The 16,894-nt window shown below is 49.1% G+C and overlaps 1 protein-coding gene across 2 annotated transcripts in view; it reads left to right on the top strand.

Moving 5' to 3' along the window:
- Nucleotides 1-16,522, top strand: part of PHIP (pleckstrin homology domain interacting protein) — a 2,101,228-nt gene extending 2,084,706 nt beyond the window's left edge. For both annotated transcript variants that reach the window (XM_069606291.1, XM_069606290.1), the window contains exon 41: nucleotides 14,082-16,522. In XM_069606291.1, coding sequence (XP_069462392.1) covers nucleotides 14,082-14,755 — 674 coding nt within the window. In that variant the 3' untranslated portion in view covers nucleotides 14,756-16,522. The remainder of the gene's footprint in view (nucleotides 1-14,081) is intronic.
- Nucleotides 16,523-16,894: the final 372 nt, after the last annotated feature.

The raw sequence follows: 16,894 nt of genomic DNA, 5'->3' as shown, positions 1-16,894 counted from the left end.
TTGTGGCGGGCTTCTCCACAGAAGCCCTCCAAATGGTGCCACTCTGTCTGGGTTTCCATAGGAGGGGTAGAGGGAGGATTTGGCACCCTGGACTGAGTTGCTGTAGCAACTCAAGTCATTCTCTTCTCTGATTGGCCCAGTGGTGAGCCGCCCGGCTCACCACTTAGCATGTGTGATTGACAGCTAGGCTGATGAATGGGGGTTTTTCTGCATAAAAGCAGGGCCTTTGGGACTGGAACTTCAGAAGTCGCCAGAGGACCTAAGAATCCGAAGAGGGAAGAAGCTGAGCCATCTGCAACGACGACACCACCGGTGAAGCCCTGCTGCAACAAACTCACCACTTTCCCAACGACAAGAGAAGATCTTCTGCTGGACGAGTCTTCTCCCCTTGAGCTTGTGGAACCAACCAGTTTGCCTCTTTCGTCTTCCAAAGACGTCTCTTGGCCGAATCGCCCGTGCCAAGCACCCCGGCGTCTGGATAGCCAAGCTTCACCACTTTGACCGCGAATAAAAGGACCGCACCTTTTAATTGGGAACTCCGCAGCTGGTTTCATCCCTGGGCAGTGCAACGACTGCAAGTTTCCTCCTCGACGAGGTCCTCTCTTCCCCTGGTCGGAACAACAAACTGCCACCACTGCCAGGTACAAATGCCGCCGCTGGAGCTTCCTCTCTCTTAAGGTACTGTGTCCTTCCTGGCCTCCCTTTCTACAGATTACTAAAGGTGACCCATAAATCCTTGGCTTTCTATACTGGGTTGGCCCCAGACCTTCTAACTTTGTTTCTTGAACTAAACCAACCTCTTTTGAACACTCTGCAAAGACTTTTAGTGCAACTTAAACTGTGTGATCCTGGGCACATTTCGCTTTCCTCCATTTAAAGTGGGCCTGGCCTATGAACTTTGGCTCTACAGTATATTCTGCCTTTATTCCTGTCATGATCACTGCTTCCAAGGAGCCAGGACCAGCCCAACGTCCTTGGAAGCAGGCCCCTAACCTTAATCCTAGGCACCAGCCGGTCCCCACTGGGACCTTTTGGACCTTGTCCTGGCGCCGGTGGCGCCAGGCTCATCAATGCCATCGGTCCCGGCACTGGAAGCGCCAGGCTCATAATATATATGAAGATGCTTGGGTGGACTTACCTGCAGCAGACCATGCTGCTTACTTACCAGCTGCATAGGATTCCTCAGTAAGCCGGAACTACTTTCTTACCTGGGTGGGGCAAGCTCCACTCCCTGGATACAACACTGGAACTCTTCTGGAACAGGAACTCTTTTCTTACCTAGGCGGGGCCGTGGAGGAAGATGCCTCATCACTCCAAGGCTATTTAAACCACACCCGATTGATGAAACGTGCTTCGCGTTATTCTGCAGCAGAACGCTCACCGAGTCTGTTCCAGCTTCTCTTCCTCCGATCCTGAACCTGCAAGAACAATACTTACCACTCCTGTATCCAGTCCTCAGCAGCACCGGTAAAGATAAGAAACAACAGGTTAGCACGGCAACCTTCACATGCGGCGCATTCCTCACCTGATTCATCGGCAGCGACCATTTCTTCACGCTGCATCTCCGCCTGTGAAAACAGAAGCATAGTTATTACTTACCAGCACTCCCTGCATTCCGGATGTTTGCAACGCTGCGACCCAGCATCTGAAATACAAAAGAAAAGACATTAGACAGGTATTTACTTACGCCCATCGCGCTCGCCACAATAGAACGCCTGCAAATACTCCGGCGATTTCTAATAACTCTTCAGCACGAACTCACAGCTGCAAGAGAAAAGAGACAGTTAGAGCGCTTGCAATTACTTGCGCATCTCCAAGCGCTTCGTCCCAAGGCTCTGGCTCCAGCTTCGGCTCTCTTCACACCATCTTCTATTCCAAGAGCCCTGCAAAATAATTAGGAGAAAGCATCATATCAGGCCCTGTTCTATATTACGTCCCAAGCACCTAAAGACTATAAGGACTAAAAAGGTGTCCGGAAACTCACCGCTCGTGCAGTTAACGGCGGTAGCGATCCTCTGATGTCAAGAGGTCTACGTTTCACCCAGTGAAGGAACTGGCAACGGCACCCTGCACCAGACGCAGATGGAGAGTCCAGCATTCACCTATCTAAGGTGAGCACGTTGACCTGGGGGCTCTACGGAGAAGCTAGGAAGAGAGAGAGTGAGAGAGGGACACTCAACAGCCCAGATCATTAACCCCCATATTCTTTCACCTGCAGGAATCTCACCCTTCGAGTTCGACACACAGTGCAAAGAGGCTCAGCCCCAGAAGCCAATCGAGTCCTGCACATCACTTTTCGAGTCACAGACACCTTCCTGCCCAGACCAGCGCCTCCGTGGGAATCAGGTGAGCATTACAATTCCCTTGCTCTTGCTCTTTAAAAGTGTTTGGACGGTATTATTCTTATGCTTTGCCTTTTTCTCTCCCTCTAACCAAACTATTGGAATGCCATCTTAGTTAAGCGCTCACATCTGTCTTAACAAATAGTGGTGTTTTAACTCTGACTTATCTAATAGTTATTAAGGGAGGTGTGTATACTTTATTTTTGATACAAAGCTCTGGTCAGTGTTTGTTTGCTCTACTGTGTTTTTAGCCCTATTGTATATATTTTACATACTGCCTTACTCTTCTTGAGAGAAGTCTGACTGCTCAGCCACAGCTACCAGGTAAATCTGGGTGGTGCAGACTGCTACCAATTGGGTTTACTACTTACTCCTGTAGTCTTAATCTTTTTGCAGTGTTCCCTAAGAGAACTGCACAGGATTATGCCTAACAGCCAGCCAGGAGTCTGCCCAGACCACCTAGGTGTCGCTCCGTGGGATGCCTGTCGCCCCAGGTTCGGGGCTTGTCCCCCGGTGGAAGAGGAACCAGTGCGCACAGACACTGTTACCACCGCGACTCATACTGATGAGTTTGATGATTATGTTCTAGCTGACTGGGAACCACCAGATGTTGACGAGCCCACCAGGACTTCACCAGACTAAATTTGCTCCTTTCACTCCATCTCGAAGGCGGCCAAGGGCCGGAAGAGAAAAAGGAGGAAGGCTTCCTTTTGAAGTGCAGAGTCCTCGAGGAAGGAAGACTGTTGTGTCGATCCTGTTGTTGGATGAAGTTTGGGAAGACGGATTGGCTTTCATGAAGGCTCCAAATACCATGCCATTGAAGCGTGACAGGCTAGCGTAGTAGTACCAGGTCCTTGATTCGCCCCCAGGTGTCTCCGATCTCGGCCTTGTTCCTGACTCTGTGGTGTCGGCTGCCGCCAGGAAGCGATCATCCAACCCCTTGTCATCGTTCATGGTGCCCCCTGACCAGGTAGGCAAGAAGTTGGATGCAGCTGACAAGCGCATCATTTACACTGCAGTCTCCACCATCAAAGCCGCCAACACCCTCGCCATCCTGTGTCGATACGACAGGGAGCTTTGGTACAAGCTTGAGCCCATCCTGGACTTCCTCCCTGATGACAAGAATGCCAAAGCCGTGGCCCTGTTCCAGGAAGGTGGCATTGGATCACGTCTTTAAAGTGGCGCATAATATAGCAGACTCAGGGTTCCGCCAAATGGGGAAGGGTGTGACTCTCCGGCGCCAGGGTTGGCTGAAGGCCACACATTTTCAAGCTGACGTGCAGATCAAGGTTGTGGACATGCTGTTTGATGGGGACAACCTATTTGAGAAGGCAATAGATGACTCTCCAGGCCTTCAAGCTGGACTCTGAGACTGAGTGTTCTCTGGGGACCCTGGAGCAAAGTAGGTCACCCTTTCGTTTCCCAAAGGGAACAGTCTCCAAGTCCTCCAAGAGGGTACACTACCCCCTAACGTCAGCCCTCCCACTCCACCACCCAGAGAGCCTACAGGGGCCACTCCATGGCCTAATGCAGTGGAGGCCAACTTCGTCATCCATCATCCAGGACACAGGCCCTCACTTTTGCACCCAAGTGGGAGGCCGGTTATCAAACTGTGTCGAGCAGTGAAGAAAGATCACAACAGACAAATGGGTGCTGGACGTTCTTCAGCAAGGACACACTTTCAAATTTCAAAACTGGTGCACCCACATTCGCCCTGTAGCACGTCAAGAACTTCACATGGCCCAACTACTACAGGAGGTTCAGGCCATGTTGTGAAAAGGGGGGGCGATAGAACCGGGCTCTCAGTACCTCAGGGGCTCCGGATTGTACTCCAGATACTTTCTGGTAAGGAAGTCAGGAGGGTGGCTACCGATCCTAGACTTGATATGATTGGTTATTTATAACGCGCTTAATACCCAGAGGTTTCTAAGCACGGACCCGGGGATCAAACCCGTGCGGCTCCGTGTCGTCTTGCTTTCAAGCCGACCACTTTGACCCGGAGCTATCCCCCGAGCTCTCCTAGGACGCCTAAACAAGTATTGAAAGAATCAAAGTTCAGGATGGTTGGTTGCAGCGTGTGCTTGACCAGCTGTAGGAAGGGGATTTTCTGGCAACTCTCAACCGTGACGATGCATACTTCCACATCCCCATTCTTCGCAAACACCAGAAGTTCCTGCGTTTTGACGTCCAGGGATGGCACTACCAATTCAAGGCCCTGCACTTCGGCCTGAAGTCGACTCCACGGGTGTTTGCAACATGCTTGACCCCGGTAGTGGCACACCTATGCCACAAGGGCATACATGTCTACCTTTGTCTGGACGACTGGCTCATTCGGTCCCACTCTCACGCGCTGGTGGCCCAGCACACTGCGGAGACCATACGCGTTCTGACTTTGCTCTGGTTCTCAATCAATTATCTGAAGTCCTGCGTGGTGCCATCACAGAATGCTCTGTTCCTTAACACCCGTCTCATCAAGGTCTCATGCCTTGCGTCCCCTTGTAGGAGAGGGTGAAAGCCATCCCAAGGAAGGTTCAGCGGCTGTTGGCTGTATCCATTGTGTCAGTCCGGTCCATCAGCTTCCTATTGGGGATGATGTCCTCGTGCATCCTTCTGGTCCCCTTTTGCAGGCTCCAGATGCGGCCCCTCCAGGAATTCCTAGATGTCAGGTGGCAGCAGGTCACATACACTTGGACAGACAATATAGCCCTCAAACGGGCATTGCAGCAAGCTTTGAAATGGTGGTTGGTGCAGCCACATCTCTCTCGAAGAGCTCCCTTACAGAGTGCCCTATACCAGCCTGCAATCACTATAGACACCTCTCTGGAGGGTTAGGAAACCCACACAGGACAGTCTCACGCCAGGGGCCTCTGTCTCCCGGAGGAGAAGGACTTGCCCATAAACATACTGGAGATCCGGGCGGTCTTCTGGGCCCTCAAGGGACGGGAGACGGAAACTTTTTCACCAGAAAGAAACCTTCCCCTTTAAATTTAGAGGCGCACGGGGGTGCAGTCCTGGGAGCATGCACTACCCTGACTCTGCCCACCAGCGCCACTCCTCAGTCCCCTTTTCCGCATCGACGGGAACGGGCCGATTTCAGCAGCGCTCCCGGGTTTGGGTTCGGCCATGTAATACCACGTGCTCTTCCCCAAATTCTTCCATCTTTTTGTCTTCTCTTTGTCATTCAGGTACTCGGTCCTCCAGCGTCACGTTCATCTCCGGCGCATGTCGACTTCAGTGAGCTTCAGCAGATGTCCAGCCTGCGAGTGGCTCTTCCCTACATCTGATCCCCAGGCTCTTTGCCTTTGCTGCCTTGGCACTGACCACGGCTCGCAAGGTAGTACCGTGGCACTGCACGCGCACTGAAGAACAGGCTAGCTATAGCTAGGGGGAGGGAGCACTCCAAAAGATCGCCTCCAGAGGACTTGAAAAACTTTGTCAAGCAGAGATCGAGGCCCGAGGGAGGGCCTCCATTTTCCATCACACCCCGTAAGGGCGACTACTTTCAGAGGAAACGCCTAAGTGGGAGGAACCTCTTGGGTACTAGTGCCAGCACCCGCACCAAGGCTAGTCCAGCTAACGGCCAAGCGGTCGTCAGATCCTTCTGGAATCAGTGCTGAGAGACCGCAAGGTTCTTTAACCGGGTGTGCACCCGAGAGGCAACGCCCTTGTACCGGCTCAATGTCCGAGGGGGCGTCTGCACCCAGCACTACCGGCGACAATGCAGAGGGCAATACGCCTTACATGCCTAGACCTGAGGTGCAGGGTAGGCCTCATGCTCCACCACCAAGAGTCTTGGAGGAGGCCGGGCCCAGGTAGCCAGGCACCACGACTTTGGCACGTGGCACGCAGCTCGGCAAAATGGCTGCCGCACCAGAAAACATGCCAGCTCGTCAGATGCCACTCCTAGGAACAGAGCAGGTGGGGGAACGGGTTTCAAGGTGGGAATGTTGTCAACAGGTACGTGGCCTACAGTTTATCCATCAGCAGCGCAGGCCAGGTTCCACCTGCTACCTAGACCGAGTGCGCTCCGGCCCAGCAGCCCCCAACCACTCCGTCAACATCCCCTGCCACCGCTTCAGCCTCCAAAGACAGGTTCTTCGAAAGGATCCTGGTGCTGATGTGAACCCCCCAGATGGGAGCCTTCCTATGGGATGCAGTCAGGGACTTGCTCCCCCCGGTTCCTCTACAGGCGCCCATAGTCATTCCTCCCATGGCTCTGGCACCATAGGCCCCAGCGCAGCTGCTGCCCCTGCATGCCCCTTCGATTCCGTCTCCCCTGCCTCCCACAGCCCAGGCGGTCCCGCAGCTCCGGCTCCGGTCTCCATGCTGCAGCCCACGGCTCCCAGCACCCCTCCTCCTGCTCCGTACCAGCCGGACACTCAGTTGGATACAGACGAGGAGAAGGACCCTGACACGCCTTTGTCAGCAAAGGCCTTCCACGGCAGGCTTGCAGGTTTGGCAGAATATCTGGGACTTCCTCAACCCGAGGTAGAGCAGCCCGAGGAGGGGGTCTTGGCAGAAGTCCTCACCCTGAAATCCCCTACCAAGACGGGTATCCTGATGCACAAGGACGTTGTGGCTGTTAGGCAGAATCCTGTGCAGTGCCCTTAGGGACCACTGCACACAATTAAGACTACAAGTGGTAATACAAGTTCACCTTTGGTACAAACCTGTACTACTATGTTAAAGTGGTAGCAGTAGCGGAGCAGCCAGGCTTATCTCAAGAGTATATGAGCAGTAGCAGAGATTACACAAAGGACCACAATTACTGTGACTCAAGCAAACACTGACTCAAAGTTTCAGGTAAAAAATATAAGTACATTTATTTTTAAACTATCTGTTATAAAACACTTCACTTCTATAAATCCGAAACCACACGTAAAATACACTACACTCAACCAATTACACTTGTGCCAGTAAATTGAAGGTAAGTGCATTAGGATTTGACAGATTGGTGTTGCGATACTAACGCGTACCTGCGGTTAGAAATGCTCATGAAGTTAAACCACACTTTGTACTTAAGAATTTCAAACAAGGGAAAAGTGAATAAAAATCCAAGGCAATACTTTTTCAAGGCAAGGAGACTCGAGGACTTGTTCAAAGATACAGATTAAAGTCAATAGGCCTGCGCCAGTGTCAATTGAGCATATGCTCTGTTGCTGAGGATCACACATTGAACAGTTCGAGATTCGAGATGCCAAGAGTTCTTAAAATTGTCAAATGGAAGGAAAAGTTATAAGAAGGAGGGAAGAAAGAACAAATCTTTGTGGAGGAAAAGGGTTCACCCCGATTCGGGCTGGTCAGACAGAGAATTACCAAGTGTGCACAGTGCCTTATTCTGTTGGAGAAAAGCTTGTGCCACGGCAGTTGTTCCCGGTAGTTCCTGCAGACTCACGGTTCCTGCGACTTCAGTCGTGGGGACAAGAAGGACGACGTCTGGAGCGATCTGCACTGCCCAGGGAGGAGGCCAACAGCAGCGAAAAGAATGATGAATAAAAGGTGCGCTCCTTTAAATCAGGAGAGGGCTCTTCTGATGACTATCCGGACCAATACAGCACAGCAGTGATCACAATGACATAAAGACGTTACCGAGGGTTAATAAGCAATCACTTTTTGACAGTAATGACAGTTCGGTCTTACGAAAGAAAAGCGTACCCGCGGGAAGAAATGTAACCGTAGTCAAACACACTTAGCACAAAGAATTAAAACAAGGGAACAGTGGATAAAAATCATAGGCAATACTTTTGTCAAGGCAATAGAATCAGAGGACGTGTTCTAAGAGGCAGATAAGTCAATAGGCCTGCGCCAGTGTCAATGGAGCAGGGGCTCTGTTGTCGAGGATCACACAGTGAGAACAGTTCAAGATCTACATTGCCAGGAGTACTTGGATATTGTCAAAGGGAGGCAAAAGTTATAAGATGGAAGAAAGAAAGGCCAAGCCTTCGGAAGGAAAAGGATTCACTCCAATTCCTCAAGGTCGAACGGAGAGAACGACCAAATGGACACAGTACCTTATTCGGATGAAGAAAGCTGATGCTACGGCAGTTGTTCCTGGTCGTTCCTGCTGACTCACGGTTCCTGAAGCTTCAGTCATGGGGACAAAGAGGACGTCTGCAGCGATCTGCACTACCCAGGGATGAGGCCAGCAGCAGAAAAGCAACAATGATTTAAAGGTGCGCTCCTTAAAAACAGGAGAGGGCTCATCTGATGGCTATCCAGACCACTACAGCTTTGTGCAGTGATTTCAACCCAGAAGAAGATTCTCTGGCTGTAGAAGGTGAGCTGGTTGATCCCACCAGGCTCAAGGGAAGAAGACTCCCGACTGGATCTTCTCTGTCGTTGAAGGGTAGATGGCTCAGGACTGCAGCAGGGCTTCACCGGGATCCAGGAGTTGCAGCAGCCGTCTTCTTCTCCACTTCTCTTCGGTTCTTGTAGTCCCAGTGGCGACTCTGACTTCCAGCCCAAGAGTCCTGCCTTTTTATGCCAAAATCCCCCATTCACACAGCCCTGCTGTCAATCACACAGCAGGGGGGGTTGTCCGACCCGGACAACCACCTCAGCCAATGAACACAAAGTGCGACTTGGGTCTCCAAGCAGACCCTGTGCAGGGGGTGACTAAACCCCTCCCTCACATTCAGCCCACCTAGACACACAGATGCCAAAGGGGGGCTTCTTCGAAGAAGCCCGCCAAAGGACGGCGAACAAGAAAACCAAACCTGGTTTGGCACGAAAAGCAAACACAAGAAAGACTTTAACAAAAAGAAATGGTGACTAAACCCAACCGGAGCCAAAATAAAACCTATATGGTCGAGCGGGTTTTATGTTCGAGGCTACTATGATAGCCTAAAACATTACCGCGTTGTATAAGATAATCGCGGTAGAAAAGTTAGGGTAGATACCACTGCCACCAGCCAAGTCTTAATGTTAAGGGAGTGAAAGAAGGCTCCAAGAGGTACAGACAAAAAGGGGTAAGAGTTAACCCTTTCCAATACTCCATGTAAGATGGGGTGTACTGGGTCTGTGGTTTAAAGTGACTATGTAAAGTTAATGGCAACTTTACATGTTTCTGGGGGACAGTGATCATCCTCAGAAATGGAGTTCACAATGGAAGTCTAAAAGACATCCCTGTGTCACTGCACTAAAGGTGCTGTGTGACACAAGTAAAAAGATGATGCCTAGGGATTTGGTGACACTCCATAGCACATGAGCACAAAAAGTACAACACACACAAAAATACACTGTAAGAGTGGGAAAAAAGGCTCTCACTCTTACCAGGTGGGAAAAATAAACCCCAGAAATCCAGCTAAGCTGCTGAGGGACTCACTGGGTGAGGGAAATTAGCCATAAATGTGAATTCTCCCTAACAAGCCTTCCTTCCGCTCATTGGGAGCAAAAACCGTCATTATCCAGACCGACAGCTCCACCAGCATGTACAATGTCAACAAGCAAGGGGATACCAGGTCCCCTCCGCTGTTCAGTCTAGCGGTCAGCATGTGGGAATGGGCCCTGGAAAACATCTACCTCACGGCCGTCCACCTCTCGGAAGAAGCCAACTTGGAAGCGGACAGGCTCAGCAGGCTGGGAGCGGACAATTACGAATGGGGCCATCCTCAAGTGGATCTATTTGCCTTCTGGAAGAACAGGAAGTGCCATCAGTTCGCCTCCTGGCAGGGCCTGGGCCCTGGCTCCTTGGGAGATGCATTGCAGATTCAATGGGAAGGCATGACAGCATATGCCTTTCCTCCCAAACCCCTGATCCCCCAGGGTACTCCGCAAGATGAAGGAAGCTTGTCACCTCAGCATCATCTTGATAGCTCCTCGGTGGCCAGCAAAACTGTGGTTCTCCGAACTGCTCAGCCTCACGGTCAGACCACCCATTCACCTTCCGCTGGGTGCGACACCTCTCCTGTCCCAGCAGGGGGGCAGGGTCCTCCACCCCGTCCCTCAGAAGTTAGCCCTTGCAGCATGGTTCCTGAGCAGATCACCCTCAAGTACCTGAGCCTATCACAGGCTAACCCGGAGATCATTCAGGGCGCCGAGAGCAAGGCTACCAGGAGCCAATATGATAACAAATGTAGCAGGTTCTGTTACTGGGCGGACTCCAAGGAGATCGACCAGCTTACGTGCACTCTGGATGACGTGCTCTCCTTCTCGGCGCACTTCGCCGCACTCAGGCGTTCAGGTGGACACATGTCGCACTTACCTGGCAGCCATAGGGGCCTACAGAAATTCGGAGGAGGTGGTCACCTTCTCCTCCTCAAACCCGATTGTCAAGAAACATCTGGTGGGATTGTCCAGGCTTTACCTGCCCATTAAGAGGCCACACCCCGTGTAGGACCTCAATGTGGTGATGGGCGCCTTGGCGCACAAACCATTCGAGCCATTGGCGTCCACAGACTTCAGGCTGGTTACCATTTAAGATGGCTTTGCTGGTGGGACTTGGCTCCGCTTGCAGAGTCAGTGAGATGCTGACTCATGTGGCCTCAGGACCTTACACCACATTCCACAGGGATAAGGTGGTCCTGCGGACTCACCCGGCATTCCTACCTATGGTACCTATGGTACCCACCGCCTTACATCTAAACAGGGAAGTAGTCTTGCCTAAGTTCTTGGCTGACCCCAAGGACGAGGCTCAGAGAGTCTTGCACTGTCTGGATGTCAGACGCACTCTGAAGTTCTATCTGGACAGGACCAAGGGCTTCCGCAAGTCAGACGCACTTTTTGGCACCTTTGGGGGCTCCAGAACCGGTTATCAGGCATCCAAGGCTTCTATTGCACAGTGGATGGTTGCGGCCATCAAAGAGGCCTACGAGGGGCAGCAGAAACAACTGCCAGCCGACATGCACGCTCACGTGGTTAGAGCCAAGGCCACGGCCATCGCTTTCATCGACAGGTCCCTTGGCAAATCATAAAGAGGGTGGCTACCTGGGCCATCCCTTCGGCTTTCTGTAAGCATTACTGTTTGGACGCGGCCTTCAGACAGGCGGTTGTAAGGAACTTATTTGCTTACGGAGCGTCTCCTCTCAATCCTGGGGCTACATTCATTTGTAATCGCCCATGCAGTATGGAGGAAAGGGGATGGGACATGAGAGTAATCATGAATTACTCACCGTAGTGACTAACGTACTCTTAGTCCTTCATTAGTCCCCTTTCTTCCATACATCCCACCATCCTCCCCCCTAATAGTACTGGAGTAATTAGGCAATGTTTAATATTGTCGACGTGTCAGTGGAGACTGAGGAGTGGTGCCATGGGTGGAGTCAGGGTAGCAAAGGCTCCCAGGGCCGTACCCCCGTGCGCCTCTAAATTTAAAGGGGAAAAAGTTTTTTTCTGGTGAAAGGGGGTTCCGTCTCCTGTCCCTTGGAAGGGACGCCCCTGCAGTATGGAGGAAAGGGGACTAAGAACTAACAGTACGTTAGTCACTACGGTGAGTAACTCATAATTTCCAGCCTCAGCTACAGGGGAAGGTGGTGCGGATCTTCACAGACAGCACCACCACTATGTTTTTGTTTTACATCTGGAAACAGGGCAGGACACGCTCCCACGCACTCTCCCTGGATACCCAGTCCCTGTAGCGATGAGCCATTTTTCAGGACATGTTCATCCTCTTTCACCTGACAGGCACCAAGAACACCATTGCAGACTCACTCAACAGGGAGCTGCGGTCCTGCCACGAGTTGGAGTTGTCTCATCTCTTCAGCAGGTGGGGTCCCCCCCAGATCGACCTCTTCATGACAGCTGCAACTCCAAGTGCCAGAGGTTTGCCAGCAGATATCCTCAGCCGAGGAGTCTGGGGGATGCCTTCTCATTCCTGTAAGACGGGCACTTCCTGTATGCCTTGCCTCCAGTTCTGCTTCTGTTACGTGTGATCAACACACTCAGACATTGCCATTGCAGGGTGATTCTCATCGCGCTAGCGTGGCAGCAGCCGATATGGTACCCGGACCTTCTCTTTCTCCATCTGTCAGTGGCTCCGGCCATCAAGCTGCCTCCACTTCCTGACCACCTCTCCAGAGAAAACGGAACAATACTGCACACAGCCCAGCATCACTGAGCCTCGTGGCCTGGCTCCTGCAGCCCTAAAGTTTGGGATCTATTCTCTACCGCTGGAGTACAAGATGATCCTAGCCAAGGCCAGAGCTCCCTCTACATTGTCTTGTTACAGACACATGGAAGCACTTCAGTGTGGTGCAGGACGTAGAAGAGTATGCATATGGGGGTAACTGCTCTGCAGCACCATCCGTATATGCTCTCGCTGGCTAAAGCTGGGCTGGCTCGCGCCTCCATCAAGTTTCATCTGGTTGCCATATCCCGGTACACACAGGGGCCAGACAAGCTCTCCCTGTGGTCGCACAGGCTTGTCAAGGGGTTCCTCAAAGGCCTTGTTGACTTTTTGCCAGTGAAGGCTCCTGTCCTGGGAACTGAACGGGGTCTTGACTAAGCTCATGGGGCCTCCATTTGAACCAATGCATCATGCCCCTCTGAAGTTTCTTTTGTGAAAGACTGCTTTCCTGGTGGCAATCACCTTGGCCAGTCGGGTCGGGGAGATCCAGGCCCTCTCCTGCAAGCAACCGTACTTCCACGCTACAAAAGGTGGTGCTGCGGACTCATCCGACCTTCATGCCAAAGATTCCTTTGTTTTCATCTCAATGAGCCTTTGGCCCTGCCAGTCCAAACGCTTCTATGGCTTCTGAAAGGGGGGTTGCATTCGCTGGACGTTGCTCGTACCTTGAATTTCTATGTGGCATGCATGAATGATTTTCAGACTACATCTCAGACTTTCAATTTCAGACCTGTGAGACATAGGAAGGCCCTGTCTAAGGCTTCCATATACAGCTGGCTCGCCGGCTGCATCATGCACTGTCCTCGTCTGGCCAACAGTCCTCTTCGAGGCCGGCCCACAGCCCACTCCACCAGAGCCATCACAACAACGACAGCATTTCTCTCTGATATTACCTTGCTCGACATCTGCAGGGCTGCTAACTGGAGGTCTACACACACCTTCACGAGATTTTACTGCGTCTACAGGGATCAAGGAGTCTTCCCGGCCTTGCCAAGCAGTGTTATGCAACTATCTGTTTGAGGTGCGTCTGTTCCAGGGTTAAGTGTATTGCTTCTGTGAGCCTTGCCACCTCCCGTGGTTGTGTATATGTACTGCTGAGTAATCACATTCATGAGCATGGGAATCCATGCAAGACCCCATGCTCGAGAAGGTACCAGTTACTTACATGCAACTCTTGTTCTCCAGCATGGGTCTTTCATGGATTCACATGCAAACCCACCCTCTTTCGCCTCTCTGGCTCTTCTTGGTTCATACTGCCACTTTACTTGCGCTTGCAAATCTGAGGATGGCCATCAGGGGTGGAGTTTAGGAGGATGAGTGTAATTGTCTGGGGTTGGTATGACCCAAAGGACACTGATTGGCTATAGAGGAGACAAGCATTTTTCTATCTAAAACAAAGCTGCTTTCTTTTTACAGAGGATTCCCAGCCTGGCTGGGAATATTCATGAGCATATGAATCCATGCAAGACCCATGCTGGAGAACAAGTGTTGCAGGTAAATAACTTGTATACATCTAGGTAAATGTGACTTTTATTATTCTCTTGGGGACCAAAAACTGGTGAGTGGGATTTTTCAAAGACAAAGCATCCTTGTCAGAAGCACCCCTTTTTCTCTGGTTTTAAGGAGATTTTAATCAAATGTTTGTAACTAATTTGCCTTTGCTTTTTATCTTACAGTTGACAGCAAATATGTTAAACTGCAATTGGAAGGTTTGCAAGTGAACGGCCATGGAGTTCAGCGTCCAACCGTTATTGTTAAAGGAAAGCCGGGAAGGAAGCCAAAAATGGAAACTAACAGTTGCAGTATCACCAGCACTGGTGAGGTGGCAATGCCAAAAAAAAGAGGTAGAAAACCCAAGATAGAGCCACAAAGCATTGAATTGAAAAATGAAAAGGAGCATGCGATCCGGTCTGTTAGGACTAGCGATACGAATAACAATATTGAACCAGTCCCTTCACCTGCTTGCAATTCTCATTCTGTCATTGACACGGGAAAGAGTTTGTTGCCCCAAAAGAGACAAAGAGGTAGGAAACCCAAAGTGAAGACTCAACGGGACAAATCTGAGCACACAAGTCCTGAAAGTATTAAAATGAAGACTAGAAGCAGTGACAAAAAGACAGATGATCTTGTGGAAGAGGATATTGGAGAGTCAGAGGACCTTAAAGATTCTGAGCCTCATATGAGAACTAGGAATCAGGGAAGGAGAACAGCTTTTTACAATGAAGATGACTCCGAAGAAGAGCAAAGGCAGCTTTTGTTTGAAGACACCTCTTTAACTTTTGGCACTTCTAGTCGGGGTAGAGTACGTAAGCTCACTGAAAAGGCAAAGGCGAATTTGATTGGCTGGTAAACTTAAAGCAAATATTTTATTTGCACGGATGTAAAACAGTTTGGACATAAGCAGACCCAAGGCATCTGCTTTTATGCTGCTATCAAGGCTTAAAGGATGTGATGTCATTGGAGAGAATTCTTTAATAAGTCTTTGAAACACATTTACATTTTAAACATTCGCTATTTATTACCTTCAGAATAGGTTATGCATTGAACTGTTATTTGTTGCAGGTTCATCGGGTTAAAATACTCATGGGATTGATTACCTCAGCAGCAAATCGAACACAAGTCTCCTTTTGGCAAAACAAGATACAATTTTATTGACTGCAAAATACCCTTTCCCAGGACCATCAGTACAATGAGATCAAGTAAAATTACATTTCTGAACCGGACAGTTGGATTTTCCAGAAGCCAGTAACCTGGCAATGTTAATGTTGTTTGTTTTGGAGTATGAAAGCTGCACGCATTCTAGCACAGGTTTATGCTTTAATCGAATGCATAGATGTTTTCATCTGAAATATATATATATATACGTGTGTGTGTGTGTGTGTGTGTGTGTGTGTGTGTGTGTGTGTGTGTGTGTGTGTGTGTGTGTGTGTGTATACATATATACATGTGTCTATATGCAGAGGCACGCGTGTGTGCGTGTGGTGTATATATGTATGTGTATAATATATATATATATATATGTGTATATATATGTATATATACACACACATTTTTAACTTTTTATCCACATTGGAAGATTTCATTAATGCGTCTAATTTTTCAGACTTGAATTTTTTGCATCAATTGCAAAATCTGTTTACTGTGCCAAAGACTGAGAAACAGTGCAGTAGGAAGCCTACATATTTATTACTGTCATGAATTATCTTTACAGCTCACATTTTCTATTATGGAACTAAGCTGTCGTGTTGTTAGATCGGTATAATGCAAGTTGTGCTTACTTATTCTGTTTTGGTACACGAGGTGAAACATAATAATGCACTGTCAGAGCCCCTGTGGCAGAAATGATTTGGCAAAATACATAAATGATTTAACCTATTTACAGGAAATATTTAAGCTGTAGGACATTATTCATGTTGATTTGCTAATGTGGAGTGTAATTTCTACATGTTACTTCTATAGAATAGCGAGACTTCCTACTGTGAGTGTGTACCCATATCCAGGTGTATATGTCCACTATTACAATTTGTAATTTCTTTTATAGGAATTTTTTAAGTGGCACTAGAATATCCTCATTTTAAGAAATTGTACAGTTTAGTTTCATTTTACAGAACAAGGTGGTTATTTTTCCTTATTAAAACATTTCTAAGGCCAAGTCAGATTGTATGCAATCGTGTTTTATATTAGTGTCATTGCACATTGGGAATTTTCTGCATTTCTTACATAAAATATACCACACCGACACAAGTTAAAGTAACATCCTGAAGACCGTGCCCAACTAATTATTGTGCCTTAATTTTTATTACTTAAGCATTTTTGAAAGTTAGAACTCATTTACGGGAATATATGATGCTAGGTGTACTGCTATAGCATAGAAAAGTTGCTATTTGTGCACTTATTTTTGGACACCATACAAGTTAAGCTAGAAATTCTATTTTAGAGATATTTGAAATGTTTACAAAATTTGTTTTCTGAGCATTCGCTTGCAACAAACATATTGTACTGGAGTAACCTTTCCACAGAGACCCTGTGATAGAGGAATGTGTTGAAAAATCATCTCTTTTCAAGCTATTATATGTTGTACATTAAATAAGAAGAGGTTGCCTCGTTAAGACAGTAACTTGATGCCCGTGTATTGTTTTTTTAAAACACTGTTCAATTTAGTGGCAGGGAAGTACGAACTATAGGAATTTGGGTAGATGGCATTGTTTTTGGGGAGGGGCTGGGCGATTTGTTGCATACTTTTAGCAGATTCTTGACAAAGTATAGCACCTGCATTTATATAAAGTGGCCAGAAACATGCACATTTTTTATTTTCAAAATGTAGTATGATAAAGTTTTCTGTTAGGCTCATTATGAGTCTGGCGGTAGCCGTGCCGGTAAATAGTAATTTTCTTTCCGGCAATGGGCAATTACCGGGGCATTACAGCCCCTGCGTACCCCGTAATTGCCCATTGCCTGGCACCGGAAAAATGACTCCCCCTTTCCATTT

The sequence above is a fragment of the Ambystoma mexicanum genome, chromosome 4p (genome assembly GCF_040938575.1).
Source record: "Ambystoma mexicanum isolate Mex_15411 chromosome 4p, UKY_AmexF1_1, whole genome shotgun sequence".
In the NCBI taxonomy this organism is placed as follows: domain Eukaryota; kingdom Metazoa; phylum Chordata; class Amphibia; order Caudata; family Ambystomatidae; genus Ambystoma; species Ambystoma mexicanum.
Note: the sequence above shows the minus strand (reverse complement) of the source record. Positions and strands in the feature narration are given on the sequence as shown.